Source organism: Phascolarctos cinereus, unplaced genomic scaffold (assembly GCF_003287225.1).
Source record: "Phascolarctos cinereus isolate Bilbo 61053 unplaced genomic scaffold, phaCin_HiC Scaffold_9;HRSCAF=440, whole genome shotgun sequence".
In the NCBI taxonomy this organism is placed as follows: Eukaryota; Metazoa; Chordata; class Mammalia; order Diprotodontia; family Phascolarctidae; genus Phascolarctos; species Phascolarctos cinereus.
Window position 1 is genome coordinate 254,199,956 of NW_027556402.1, and position 14,585 is coordinate 254,214,540.

At 51.0% G+C, this 14,585-nt stretch overlaps 1 protein-coding gene across 1 annotated transcript in view; it reads right to left on the reverse strand.

The window, feature by feature from the left end:
- Nucleotides 1–440: 440 nt before the first annotated feature.
- The window catches only part of LOC110195376 (uncharacterized), a 29,019-nt gene continuing 14,874 nt past the window's right edge, over nucleotides 441–14,585 (reverse strand). Inside the window, exons 12-22 of the mRNA XM_078148888.1 lie at nucleotides 14,442–14,521; nucleotides 13,948–14,335; nucleotides 12,053–12,156; nucleotides 11,487–11,641; nucleotides 8,066–8,234; nucleotides 5,694–5,817; nucleotides 5,196–5,311; nucleotides 3,825–4,039; nucleotides 2,003–2,111; nucleotides 1,041–1,233; nucleotides 441–932 (exon numbers count right to left, since the gene is read on the reverse strand). Coding sequence (XP_078005014.1) covers nucleotides 690–932; nucleotides 1,041–1,233; nucleotides 2,003–2,111; nucleotides 3,825–4,039; nucleotides 5,196–5,311; nucleotides 5,694–5,817; nucleotides 8,066–8,234; nucleotides 11,487–11,641; nucleotides 12,053–12,156; nucleotides 13,948–14,335; nucleotides 14,442–14,521 — 1,896 coding nt within the window. The 3' untranslated portion in view covers nucleotides 441–689. The remainder of the gene's footprint in view (nucleotides 933–1,040; nucleotides 1,234–2,002; nucleotides 2,112–3,824; nucleotides 4,040–5,195; nucleotides 5,312–5,693; nucleotides 5,818–8,065; nucleotides 8,235–11,486; nucleotides 11,642–12,052; nucleotides 12,157–13,947; nucleotides 14,336–14,441; nucleotides 14,522–14,585) is intronic.

A 14,585-nucleotide genomic window follows, 5' to 3' on the forward strand; every position in this document is an offset into this window, starting at 1 on the left:
GGAGGGGAAGCTGCCTGCTGGGTCTTCGTGAGCCTGGCCAATGGCACCAGGCACGCCCATGTCGGAGCCCCTTATCCGGGAGGAAAGCCTGGAAGAACTGGGGGGGCGGGGGAATTAGTAGGAAGCGCTATAGAGATGGAGGCCCCAAATGAGGAGTCTTCCCCCATCTTTATGATTTCTGCTTTGAACCTTGCATGTTCCCCAGGCCTGCAGGGGAAGGGGGTGCTGCTTCCTTCCTCTCCTCTCTTGGACCTGGGATAGAAGAGGAGGGAGAGTGAAGCTGTCCAGGTTTTTAAAAGCAAGCTGAGGTAAGCTCCCCAGCCAAGGCCCTCAGCCAAGGCACAGCATTAAAGAAAACTCTTTATTAGCCACCTAATGTGGGTACAACCCTGTCCCCTGTAGCTGCTCTATCAAAGGGGAAATCGAGGCAAGAGCTGGGAGCAGCAGGCCTGGGGCTTGCCTGTGGGGGTATGGTGTAAGGTAAGGCTCAAGCCTTCTGTTTTCAGGGCTGCCCTAGGCCAGCTTTTCAGACCCAGGGGGACAGAAGGTGGGTGGAGGTGGAGGGGTTGGGGGTGGGGGTGGGGAAGGCTGAGCCTGTGAGAAGGTGGGAGACTCTGGCTTTGGTATTTTTCTTAGCATCTTCAGGCTGGGAAGACCTTCTGGAAGCAACTGGCATCTCATCCTCTTCTCTAAGGAGGACCAGGCCCCAAATATAGCAGGTAGGTGTGCATGTGGATGAGCCAGGAAGGGCTGGAAGTCCCAGGAACAGAACAGAACTCAGGTGTCCTATCTCCCAGTAGGCCATTGGCCAGGCACCTGTGGCCTTGGCCTAGGAGACATCCTCTGGTCACTTGGTGTTTCTGCTCGTGTCCCTGGCCACCACCTGTAGGGCTGCTTTCTCCTAAGGATCTGTGTCCTGCTGCTGGGCAAGCCTGAAGGGCCAGATATGTGTGGAGTGAGTGGAAAGGCCTTTTAGAAGAAAGGGGGGCATACTTGGACAGGCCAAGGAAGGGTTGAACTGCCACCCACCTGTTCTCTACCTCTTCCACGGTGTCCTTCAATGGTCGGTTTCGGGTTTCGGGAAGCCCAAGGGCCACAAAGCCAGAGAGCACTGGGATGGAGCCATAAATGATGGGGGGCATCAGAGGCATCTGTTTCCCCATCAGCTTTACAAGTGGGGCCACAATGCCCCCCACTCGGGCCATGGTGCTTCCCACCCCCAGGCCAGTCTGCCTGGGGGGGTGTCCAGTTCCATAGGAACAAGGAAAGTTAATTTCAGGCAAGAACCTCCTCCACCCTGCCCAGCTCTCACATGCCCAGCACCTTTTTTCTACCATCCCAGCCTCGGTGGGCCTGAGGCATCAGCAGATTAACTGCCTGCCTTCTACTCTGATCGAACCACCAGCTCCCATCTGCTGGCTGAGGCCCAAGTTTTTACATTTAATCCTAGTTTTAAAACATCCCCTGAGAGGAATTAGGGGCCCAGCCTTATCTGTCACTGACCCCAGATGGCCTGACTCTCAGTGTTGTCTTGAGACAAAAGACAGGAGCATAAGGAGGGAAAATGAGGGTGAAAGGGGCCTGAGAGCCAGAAAGTGAGCACTCCCCACTAGGGTGGAACAGGGGAGCAGGGGCACTGAAGGTCACCCCCACTTTTGTCACTGTCCCTGAAGGCCAGTGCCCTGAATCTCTGCATTTGAGTCCAGCAGACCTCCCTGGCTTTGCATAGCATGGAACACTTTCCCAGGTCTACCCATTCCCCCGACCTCATTCCAGGAAGTGTGGCCTTGTCAGGGAAACCCCAGAGCCTGGCATCTTTGGTGTTCCTGAGAAAAGTTCCTGTCCTTTCCCCTCTCCTCTTTCTAAATGTCAGCCCTTCAGACTCTTCTCCCTCAGCTGAGAAATGGCTTCTCAGTGTTAAGAAGCCAGCCCAAGTCAGGTCCCCTCTCCCCCCATCCCCCCAAGACTGGGGCCTCACCCCAAGACTCCAGCCAGCCCCTACCTGATGGCCGTGGGGTACAGCTCCCCCGTGTAGAGGTAGATGCAGTTGAAGGAGGCAGCCAGGCAGCCTTTCCCTAACACAGCCAGTGTTGTCCGCAGGGCAGCTAGTTCTGAGAAAAGACACAGATAGGATGCTGGAGGCATGGTGGTGTGTGTGTTTGTGTGTGTGTGTGTGTGTGTTTACATAGACAGAGTCTGTGGGAAGCTTCTCAGCCCAGTCCTATAGGTCCCCTGGCTCTGCTCGGTCCCACTGGTTCCACATTGTTCAAAGCCCCAGGAAGCAGAAAATGGAGGCATGGTTATTCTTGATTTCCCAATGACAGTACTGAGCCTTGCCCAGTGTCACTTGGGGTCCCTGAATACCAGCTCTTAGGCTGTCCAGGAGCCTTCTGTGCCATCTCAGCCTTTTGCCCCTCCACGTGAGTGGGTCTTCTTTCAGGGTCAGGCCACTGTGCAGAGGTCCCAGGGCAGGGACCCATATGCCTCTGTCCTCCCTCCTGGCCAGGTCAGAGTTGAGGTTGGTGCTAAAATCCTGGGGCCAAGAGGAGGACTAGAGGAAGCACAAACAGGCCTCTGCCTTGGCTGTCGACTTTCCTCCTCCCCCCTCAGCTCCCCTCTTTCTGGCTCTCCATTCAATTTCTTCTTTTATGATCCTTGGGGTGCTTGGGGTCAGCCTGGTGGCTTTGCTGAGTAGGGACATAATAAATGTTAAGTCAGGGAGAATGGAATTATTTTTAATGAGTTAGAACCCAGTGAGGTTTACCAGGGGGGCCACAGTGTCCCCTACTTGGGTGGGGTGCAGTGCCCTGAAAAGAACCCTGGGAAATGGCCTGGGCTGTAGTCCCAGCTCTGCTCTTTATTACCTGGTTGACCTTGGGCAAGTCACCTCCCCAGGCTGGCCTTGTCTTCTAATAATAACAGTCAACATTTCTATAGAACTTTAGGGTTGGCAAAGAATTTTACATATGCCATCATATTTAATCCTTGCATCAATCCTGAGAAGTCGGTGCTATTATCTCCCATTTTACAGATGAGGTTAGGAAGGTTAAGTGATTTTCTCGGTGTTGCCCAGTTAGGAAGGTGAGATTTGAACCTAGGTCTCCCCAACTCTACAGGTTCATTGTTTTCCTTCGAGTGACCTGGGATAAATTACAAAACCTTTCTGTGTCTTAGTTTCTCTTATGTAAAATGAGGGGTACCGAGGTCCCTTCCAGCTGTACATCTACGATCCTAGTACTATTTAAGAATAACTCTTGGGAACTCAGTTTCCTTATCTGTACAAAGAAGAGGCTGGATTAGATGAGGACTAAGATGCTTTTGAACTGTCAGCCCTTTGAGTCCGACCATTTGAGCCAAAGTCCTGGCTAGCAGGAGGAGGCCAGAGTCAGGTCCCTCTGGGTGGCCATGAGCTGGGTTAGAGTGGTTTAGGTGCCCTCCTGGGTGAGGAGACAAAATCAGAAGGTGCCACCACTGGGGAATGAAGGAAATTGTTTTGGAAGGTCATAGATTGATGAATTTAGACCTGAAAGGGAGGTCGTACAGTCCAACCCCCTCATTTTACAGATGGGGAAACTGAGGCCCCAGAGGTTGTGACTTGCCTAGGGTTACAGGTATTAAGTACAGTATATACCTGTTTAGCTAGGGTTCAAATCCTTCTTACTGGCTGTGTAATGATGAACAAATCATTTCACCTTCCTCAGTTTCCTCATCTGAAAAACGGGGCTGACAATAGTGGAAGCCAAGGCTGGGAGAGGTTTTGAGTTAGTGGCTTGCTTCAGGCAGGCAGGGCAGGAGGGGGAGCTGCCCTGGGTAGGCACTCTCACCTGCAGGCACAAAGAGGTTGGCCAGGATGCCCAGTCCAGCTAGGACCAGGGTAGCCACTTGGGCTACCCTGCGCCCAGCTCGGCTCATGCCCAGGGTGGAAAGCAGTTTGGCTGGAATATCCACGATGCCAAACAGCAGCTGCAGCATGTGTACCCGGAGTCCGAAGCCCTGCAGGTCCATGGCCACTCCATAGTAAGCGAAACTGGTAGCAAACCTTTGGGAAGACAGGGGAGGAAAGGAGATGCAGGGTGTCTCCTCCCCCACTGCCCAGCCTGAGGCTTCTCTGGGATGGAAAAGTGTGAGGCCTAGGGCCCTGCATCTCCCAGGAGAGGGGATGGAATCAGGAGGGTCAGGGGGAGATGAGGGGGTGCCTCCCACCTGGGGGGATCTGGCTGCCTCTTCTCCATTTAGTCTGGAGTGAAGCTGTCCTATCCCAACGATAGCTCCCAGTTAATTATCCAGCTTTTTTTCCCCTTTTTTTCTCTTTTTTTAGTTATCCAGCTCTTGAAGGTTTACAAAGCTCTTTTCCTTCATTACTGGCTCTGGTCCTTCCTACCGCTCGGTGAGGTAGGGCCTTTAGTGTTTTCATTCTACTTATGAAGCCCAGAGAGGTTAAGGAACCTGTCCAAGGTCACACAGCTCACTAGCTTAAGTCTGGTCTTCCTAACTCTGTCAGTGCTGGGTCTCCCTATGGAGAAACCATCCCCTGGAGAGGGTCCACAAGCCATCTCACTTCCTTATTTTTCTGATAATGCACTAAAACCCATGAACAGGACAATTTTGCCTCAAACTGAATGGAGAACAGTCAGAACCCCCGAATGGTCATCAACCAGATCACCCCCTTTTTTCTCCAATGGTCCATGAGCAGCTAAGTTGACACAGCTAAGATGGAAAGAGCTCTGGACTTGGAATCAGGAAGACCTGAGTTCAAATCTTGCCTTAGATACCCAATAGCTATATTACTGTGGCCATTTGTTAATCTCTCTCAACCTCAATTTCCTCATCTACAAAATGGGATAACAATAGCACCTACCTCATAGGATTGCTGGGAGGACCAGATGAGATAATAAAGTGCTTTGCAAACTTCCAAGCGCTCTAGAAAGGCTAGTTCTTGGATTATTCCCTTTCCTAAACTCTCCTCCAGGATAAAGGGACATGCTTGTCAGTTCTTAGGTCCTTCCTATGTTCATCCCAGAAGATAAAACAGAGAAATGTGTTTGTTGGGGAGAGTGGCCAGACATCCCCTACATCGTCTAGGCTGTGCATATCTTATGTCATTTAAATGTTTTCATATCTTTGCATATCTTAAAATGGCATATAAAGGGTGCACAAGTCCCTCTGACAGGGCTCCTGCCTGAAAAGGCACCTACCAGACAGCAGCCAGGCACTTGGAGATGCGCCGAATGGTGGGTGTGTGGATCAGGTCCCAAGGGGTTCCTGGGGTCTGAGCCTGATCCAATTCTTTCCGAAGATGGGACCTCAGAGCCTAAGCAGCAATAGGAGAGAGCCAGAGGTGAAGGCTCCCTTCTTTCATAGCCCCAGGGCCCAGGGGGAAATGGGGTATGGAGGAAAGGGGGCACCTAATAGAGAGTAGACTTTCCCAGGCTCCTGGAGTTAGAACAGACAAGAGTCCTCTAAGGCAGGAGGAAGATGGAACAGGATTCCAGAAGCCAGGGCCACTGCTCCATTCATGGTCAAACACCATGACTAGTGCCAGGGCCCTGTCTCTCAGGGTCACTTATGTGTCAATTCCTCTTCTCCTTTCCATTCTCTTTTCCCTCTCCCCCCTTTCTCTTTTCCATTCTCCTCCCCCATCTCTTCCCTTCCTGGTATTCTGGGGAGCCAGGTCTCCTTGGCAACTCTTTCACCTCTATGCTGAGTGTCTCTCCTTCTGTTTTCTTCCCATTGATGCGAGCCACCCTCTTCAGCACCTGGACAGCCTGCTCTGGTCTTCCAGCCAGGGCCAGCCATCGTGCTGACTCTGCAAACCACCTGGGGATGGGGGTAGTCACGGTATCTCAGAGCCATTTCTAAACTAGCATCTTCCTCTGTACATCATCCCCACCGAGAAGCCCACTGGTCTTGGCTTGGAAAACTTCAGCGAGGGTACCCTCCACCTCCTTGGGCAGCCCACTCTATTCTGGGACAGCTCTCGGCAGTAGGAAGTTTATCCTGCCATTCTGAATCTTTCACACCCATTGCCCCCGGTTCTGTCCTCGGCCAAGGCAGAACAAACCCAATCCTTCTTCCACATGTTGTTCCATCATTTTCAGTGGTGTCTGACTCTTCACGGACCCATTTGGGGTTTTCTTGGCAAAGATACGGGAGTGGTTTGCCATTTCAACCTTTCAGATACTTGAAGAAAGCTGGCTTGTCATCCCAAGTCTTTTCTCCAGGCTAACCATCCCTAGATCCTTCAACCAATTCACATATAGCGTGATTTCGTGGCCCTCCATCCTCCCTGTCTCTTTCTAACTTATCAATGTCCTTCCCAAAATGTGGGGCTCAGAACTGAACACACTGTTCCCAATAGAGTTGGACCAGGACCTGGGACAGAGGACGTGCCATCCCCTAGTCTGGGCAGTATGGCTTCATGAATACGGGACAAGGTCCTATTAGGTTGTTTGTATACCATATTGAGGTCACTTTCCACTTAATGGCCTAGGTCTTTTTCTGGTGAGAAGCTATTTCACAATGCCAGTTCCCTTCCCCCCTTTCCTCTTGTACTGAAGAAGTTAATTTCTTGAACCTAACCGTAAGACTTTAAGTTTATCTCTATGAAATTTCATCTGATTTTCTTCCTGAAAAATTTTTTAGGGCCCTGACTTTTTCCATTCCCTCCCAGTCTTTCCTTATATATGTAAATCTGAAAAAACAAACAAACACGTTCTATTTAGAGACAGTTTGGCACAGTGGATAGAGTACAAACTTGAGTCACTTAATCTCTGTCTGCCTCAGTTTCCTCCTCTATAAAATGTAAATAATAATAGCACTTGCCTCCCAGGGTTTTTGTGAGGATCAAATGAGGTAATATTTGTAAAGCATTTTGCAAACCTTAAAGTGATGTATGTATTGGTTTTTATGATTGCTATTCTGTGTCTTTATCCAAAGGCATAATCTAGGCATCTAGGCAGCTCAGTGGATATAGTGTTGGTCCTGGAGTCAGGAAGACCTGAGTTAAAATCTGGCTTCAGACATTTAAGTGACCCTGCACAAGTCACTTAACCTCTGTTTGCTTCAATGTATCAGAGAAGGAAAGGGCAGAGCACTCCAGTATCTCAGTGTGGTCTCTGGGTCACATGAGTCAGACTGAACAACAACAACGATAATCTAAGTCGTTGATAAGAGCATTAAACAGCACAGGACAAAGCACAGATCCCCTGGGCACTCCGCTAGAGACTTTGCAAACTGACAGCAGCCCATTAGGTTCTGATTACTCTTTGTATCCAGCCATCTGTGCAGCTCTGAATTCATTTAAGGCACCATTGTTTAGCTTGCATCTTTCTGTCTTTTCTGCACAAATAACAATGGAAAATACTTTGTTAAAATCTAGGTAGACTACATTGCTTGGATACAATTGTTACTCACAGCTCCTTTTTGAAGCCGATTTCTAGGGGGAAATCCTCCTTCCTGACCCCACCACAGTGGGGCAGTAGCTCTAGACTGCCAACGTTGAGTTTATGACAATCTCATAATATGGCCCCTTACCAATCGGTATCTCCTAACGGGTCTCTCCCTAACAGAACCGTCAGGGCCAAGTTTGATTTTTTTCCTCTTTCGTTTCGCAAGTATGGGAACTCATGAACGAGGGCTGATAGTTAAAAATTTTTGCAGCTGGGTTTTAAAAATCATGATCCAACCAACCACCTCTTTTTTCAGAGGGGGAAACTGAGGCCCAGTGTGTTGAACACTGACAGTTTGTTCAGCACTGTAATCACTGTTTCTGGGGGAGAAACAGTCCCTCCCTGACCTCTGGGAGCCATCTACTCCCACACCTCCACCCCCCTCACCCTCACCTACCACAAAGAACCACAGGGAGCTGGAAAGCCCCTTCCAGACCATAGAAACCAACTCCCTAATTTTGCAGATGAGAAACTGAGACCCAGCGAGTTTCAGCAACTTGCCCAAACCCTGATTCCAAGTTTTAGCTGGGACTCCAGATAGAACCCTTTACACAAGGCTTCCATCCCAGTAGGAAACAGAAACAGGGGATGACTTGGCTCTCATTAAGTGCACTTACCAGGAGTAGCAGAAGAAGGCAAAGAAAGGCAGAGAGATTGTGAGCTGGAGCCAACGCCAGTTGGGGAGGGCATATGCAAGGCCTGGGAGGAGGATCTGCCCGAGGGTGGCAGAGTAGCTAACCAGGGTCCCTGTGATTGTGCGCGTCCGCGTCGGGGACCACTCTAGAACTAGAGAGAAGAGAACGTCACCTTTTCCCCTCTGCGCCTCAGTTTCCTTATGCATTCAAAATAAAAGTTCTCCTAAGTGATTACTAGGTTCTCTTACCTGTGACATTTTATGTTTTTTCTAAGGCCCCTTTCAGCTTCAATATATTCTAGTCTAAGGTTCTTTTTATCTCTAACATTCTCTGTTCTGCATTCTAAGAGTCTATATTCTATATTCTAAGGTCCCTTCCAACAGCAACATTCTAAGAACCCCAGTGCTGACATTCTGTGCTCTTAGGTCCCTTCCAGCTCTGTGAGGGTGTTTTCTATTCTATCATTCTAGATTCTAAGGTCTTTTTGAACTTCAGCATTCTTTGTTCTAGGTCCCTGCTAGCTCTGACAAACAGTTTTCTAAGTTCCCAGCTCTGATAGCCTATTTTTAATGTTCTAGCACTCCAAATTTTAAGGTTCCTTTCAGTGTTAATATTCTGTGTTCTAAGGGGTAGCTAGGTGGCACAGTGGATAGAGCACCGGCCCTGGATTCAGGAGGACCTGAGTTCAAATCCTGCCTCAGACACATAACACTTACTAGCTGTGTGACCCTGGGCAAGTCACTTAACCCCATTGCCTAACCAAAAAAAAAATTCTATGTTCTAAGATCCCTCCTAGCTCTGCTATTCTATGTTCTAAGGAACTTTCCAGCTTTGACATTTTGTGTTCTAGGTCCTTTCCAGTTCTGATATTTTATGTTCTGTGCATTCTCATATACCCCCCACCATCCTGGGCCCCACTCCAGTCTCTGGGATTCCTCTGCCCAGAATCCCTCTTTCCTTTTTGATTCTTACTCCTGATTCCTTCATTCACATGTCCTACTCAACCCCCCAACTTGTTCTGATGCCCTGAACAAGTTATTAGGTTTCTATCCACCTGAGATGTCATGTCCTTTCCCTTCCTCAGGACTCCTCCTTTATATCTGCCTTCCCTAAGGCCTCTCTCTGGAGGTGGCCCCTATGGCCTCTACCCAGTTCTCAGGGCAAGGAATTGCCTCCGTATTTGCTGTCATTGGCCCTAAACAAACTCTGAGACTGGGCATTGCTCATGGGCTAACTACAGCTCGTGACTGGCCTGAGGCTCCTGCCCTGGCCCCTACCACTCAACCCAGCTCTGCAAAGCTGTTTCCTGGGCTCTGGGTACAGAGGGTTAACAGGTCCCAGAGCAGAGCTGGGCCACGTGTGTTCTCTGGGCCAGAGCCAGGGCCTGGGGGGAGGGGGTGGGGAAGGCAATGAAGTTGCCTCGAGAGGGCTGGGATGAGGGAAAGGGCTTCAGGAGGGGCGAGGGGAGTGTTTACAGTAATCAGAGAACCCTCCACCCCTGCTTAAGCCTTCAGGGCACAGCTTAGCCCTGGGTGAGGGAGGGAGCCCCATGGTGCCAAAACAGAGTTTTTGCTGTTCCTGAGAATTCCAGGGAAGGGGGAGGAGGGGGAGCAGGACTCAGATTTAGGAGCCCAGGAGTCCTGGATTCAAAGGGGGTGGGCAAGGAGGTACGTGAGGAATGAGGGGAGTGAGGCTGCAGGGAGAGGGGAGGGAATGGTGGAGGAGCAGCTATAGGATATTGCCAAGCACAGATTGGGAAGAAGGGAGCAAAAAATGAGGCTGGGTTTAACTGGAGAGATTTTGATGTGGGGGTGAACCCTGGGATTAAGGGGGAGTGGGCCTGAGCTCCTAATCAAATAAAAATTAGCTCCTAGTTCCCTCAATCAATATTAATTGAACCCATAGGCCCATAGAATTTAGAACTGGAAGGGACTTTTGAACTCCTTCAGTCCCTTCATTTTACAGATGAGGAAACTGAGGCCTAGAGAGGGAGGAAAGGGAAGATAATAAGCATTTATAAAGTACCTGCTGTGTGCCAGGCATTGTGCTAAGAACTTTTTACAGATATTATCTTGTTTGATTCTCACAGCAACCCAGTGATAGAGTGGCTATTATTATCCCCTTTTACAGTTGAGGAAACTGAGGCAAATAGAGATGAAGTGGTTAAGCCCAAAGTCACGTAACTAGGATGTAGCTGAGGTGGGGCTTGAACCCAGGTTTTCTGACTCCAGTTCCAGGGCTCCTTCCATCTAAGTGGACTGCTGCCTGACCTACGTACTTCAGTGATTCATGGGTCTGTGGTTTGGTGGGTGTGGATTCTCCCTCCACTGACACAAATAGCAACCTCTTTCTGACTTAAGAGATGGTCTTTGAGAGCGGTGGCACCATCCTGCTGAAGAACCTCTCTGAACTCCCCTAGGTCCTTGGTCAACAGACTCACAGTCCATTGGTTGTCAGGCCTGGCCAGTTGGTTAAGTCCTGCTGGAGGCAGGAAAGAGACCTGGCTCTGTACTCAGAGGACCTGGGTTCAAATGCTGTCTCTGCTACTTATACTACACAACCTTGATCAAATCGCCTCATCTTGTGTCTCAGTTTCTTCATCTGTAAAATAAAGGAGTTGGGTTAGATGGTCTTCGAGGCTCCTCCCAGACCTATAGCTATGATCCTATAATGCCTTTCCTTCAAATTTGCAGGAACAGAGGAAGACATTGAGCCCCAGAGGAACAGGGATTTGCCCCAAATCACCCCAGTGGAGGTGTCTGACTCTCAGTCTTGAGTCCAGACCTGCTGCCCTGGCCCTCTGCATGGTCTGCCTGCCTCAAGCGCTCCCCCACTCCAGGGCATATTTTGCCCAGTAGCCAAAGTGACCCTCCTAAAGCCCAGTTCTGACCATGTCACCCCACCCCCACTTCCCATCAGTAAACATCAATGCCTGCTATTATCTCCAGGATTCAATACAGTCTTCTGTTTAGTTTGGAAAACCTTCCAGTGCCTGGTCCCTTCCTACCTCTCTGGCCTTCTTCCACCTTAGTTCCCTCCACATACCCTATAATCTAGTGACCCTTGCACCCAGCTCACCAGGCTGTCCCCCATGTCTGGAGCATTCTCTGCCTCCCCTCTGCCTCCTGGCCTCCTTGCCTTCCTTCAAGGCTTGGCCCAATGTGCCCCTTCTGCCAAAGGTCTTTCTTCCAGCTCTCTTTGTTCTGAGATGGCCTTCTACCTAATTGGCATAAATCTCGTCGGTTCGTAGTTGTTTGTCTGATGGCTGTCCTATTAAACTGCGAGCTCTTGAAGCCAGTGACCCTACTTTGGCCTTTCTTTGCACCCCCAGTATTTCGCACGGTGCCTGGCATGGAGTACATGCTCCATAAATGCTTGGTGACTGACGGTTTGGGACACTCACCCAGAGACATGCAGTTGAGGATGATCCCAGAGACGGCCATCCCAACCAGAAAGCGAAGGGCACAGTAGGTAGAGTAATTGGGGGAGAAAGCAGTGGCAGTCCCTGCCACCCCCAGCTGCAGGTAGGACCAGCTCAGTAGGGCCTTCCGACCAAACCTGGGAGGGAGCAGAGGCATGCTGGGCAAGATCAGGCTGTCCTTAAGGAAGGGGCCTGTAGTCTGGGATGGGGCTCAAGAGAGTGAGAGGGAAGCACTGAGGGACACTGGGGGTACCCTACTGAGGCTCAGGTGTATGCCCGGGTCCTGGAGGGCAACTGTGATGGGGGACTATGGGGCAGAGTCAGGGCCAGTGGTGGGGGGTGGGGGAGAGAGCATGGCCCTAAGGGACAGGTGAGGATGAAGGATCAGGGTTAAGAAGGCAGAGCCAAAATGTTGGGGAGGCGGGGTGGAGAATTTGAATTCACCCAGGGCTTCAATTTGGGGTTTTGGATCCTGGGAGTCTTGGCCAGAGGTGCAGGATGGGGGCCTGGAGTCAGCTCTGCCCTCCCCCCCACTCAGGCCAGAGTACCTGTCTGCCAAGCTCCCAAACACCATGGCTCCCACAAGTACCCCTGCCATGTAAATGGATTGTGCCATCTGGGTCAGTTTCCAGGAGTCGCAAACCAGGTCCCACTGTTTCAGAGAAAGGGGGAGAAGGGCCTGAGGTGTTAGCAGGGAGAAGCTGGGAGTTCAATATCTAGAGCCCCAAAGCCTCACACCCCTTCTCCCCTCCCTCTACAAAATTCCCTCCATCAGGAGGACCAGGAGTCATTCAGGCAAAGCCTGCAGTACACGTAATGAGGACCCACAATCTCCGAGGTGCCAGATCACCCCTCAAGCTTTTGAATTCGGTTCAGCTCTGCCAGAATGTTGGGTCCTCGCAGGCAAGGGATGTTCCACTTTTGTCTCTGCAGGGTTTAACATGGTGCCTGGTACCCAAGGGCTCACTGAGAGGTGGATTGCTTGATCTCTCTCTGAGGATTGCTTGGTGGTTACAAATAAAAGCTGGAAGGGAAGCCTTCACTGGAGTAGAAGAGCCTGGGAGGATTAGCGACTGGCCTGAGGGTGGGAGGGGTCAAGGGCAGGTGATTTAAGTGGGTGGATGGACCAAAGGAGAGGACCCAGAAGACCCTGACAGATGAGAGTGGGAGCTGGGACCGGGGAGGGGTGACTGCAGCTTTGCCCTAGATATTGGGCAGCAGGGATTCCTCTGGGACAATACTCTACCCTAAGCCTCTGTTGGTCCCACATTGTATTTGTCCCAGCCCTCCTCAGGGCCGATTTCCTGCCAAGGGCTCGGACCCCTCCTCCGCCCACACCTCCATTCTCCTAAGGGACTTGGCCAAGCAGCCTTGGCTCGAAGAGCTCCCGCAGTGGGGAGCTCACAACTTCCCCTTCCACTTGGGAACAGCTGACATGGTCAGGAAGTTCTTGACAGACATCCAGCCTCGGTTTGCCCCCGTGGTTGCCCCCATTGCCCCTGCTTCTGCCCCTGGGGCTGAGCAAAGGGAGGCTTGTCCTTCCCTGTGAAAGGCCTTTGCATTCGTGAACATATCAATCCCTTTCATCTGTGCTCACTTGGTGGGTCTTTGATGCCTTCACCAGTCCTTCCCTAAGGGCAATGCCCCAAACTGACCAGGAGGGGGCGGAAGGCTGGAGGGGCACCATCAACTTTCTGTTTCCGGATTTTCTTGGCTGCCCCATCACCTTCACTTTTAACTTCAAATCTGGTCAACCCACATCTCTTTCAAGACTACTTGTTTTTCAGCCAGACCTCCTACAGCTTGTACTAGTGAAAGTGATTTTTTGAACCTTAGGCACACAACTTTACATTTTTTCTCTAATCAAACTCGGCTCTAATTTAGAGTTGTCCCAAGGTGTCATGTCAGGACCTCTTTGAACCCTGATCGTCATTCTGTGTTAGCCACCCCTCCTGACTCTGGGTCATCAGCACATTTGACCTTGGTCATTAGTGGAATCACTGATAAAAATGTTGGACAGAGCAGACCCCTGAAGTGCTCCACTGGACATCCCCCAGCCGAGTGGCTCTCAGACTGCTAGAGGCCATTCTTCAGCCCTTTCTGAATCCCTGTGATGGTACTAATAATGAAATATCGCCTTGCCATCTTTACCAGATGCTTAAATACCATGCTAAAATCAAGCAGGGTTACTCTTAACAGCATTCTTCAACTTATCAGCTTAATAACTCTGCTAAGAAGGGAAATAAGGTTAACCTTGCATAACTTCTTCATCTAGTTTTGTCTTCTCATTTTGCAGATGACAAAAATGAGACCCAGAGAGGGGAAGGGGCTTAGCCAAGGTGACCCAGGTAGTAAAGAGAGGAGCTGAGATTTTCCATGACACGGTCATGTCTCTTCCCTGGGGCCCTGACGTGTGTCCCCCCTGCCCTGAGTTCCTCATTACCTCTGTCACAATGGTGGCCTCGAACTCGCTGTGGTCATAGGTCCATCCATCTCGGCATGGCTCAGTGTCCGGGGTGCTCCTGTTGTGAGTGGTATCATTGGGCTCTAGGCTTTGCCAGTGGGGCTGGGAGAATTGCTGGCACCTCTCAGGCTGGTGGCCTCCATCCATGGGAACCCACAGCTGGAGGAGAGTCTCAGAGGTGAGGTTGGCACCGAGGGGCATTGGCTGGAGCCGGCAGTGGTGCGGGGGCACTGCTGCTGAGAAGTTCTGCAGGAGGTTGTGGGAGGCCGTCAGGAGTATGGGAGCCACCAGTGCGATGATGTGTAGCCGCTGGAAGTGCCCCAGTCCCCCGAGCTGCTCCAGCAGGCTGGCAAAGGTCATGGTGGCTCTGGGAGCCCCCTATCCTTAGCTCTTCGAGGGTCGCCCTGGGCTGGTAGGGGAGGACTTAATCAGTGGAACAAGGCTGGTCTGGTCCCAGAGAGCCCTGGCCTTACCGTCTGATCTGTTCAGCCCCTGGAGGCCGGAAACGCCAGAGCTGTGGGGGGCCCCCCTCCTCCAGGCCAACGGGCCTCAGCTGCAGATGGGAAAAGAGGCCCAGGACATTCCCCCTCCAATCCTCTTGCCCCTCCAATTCTTGT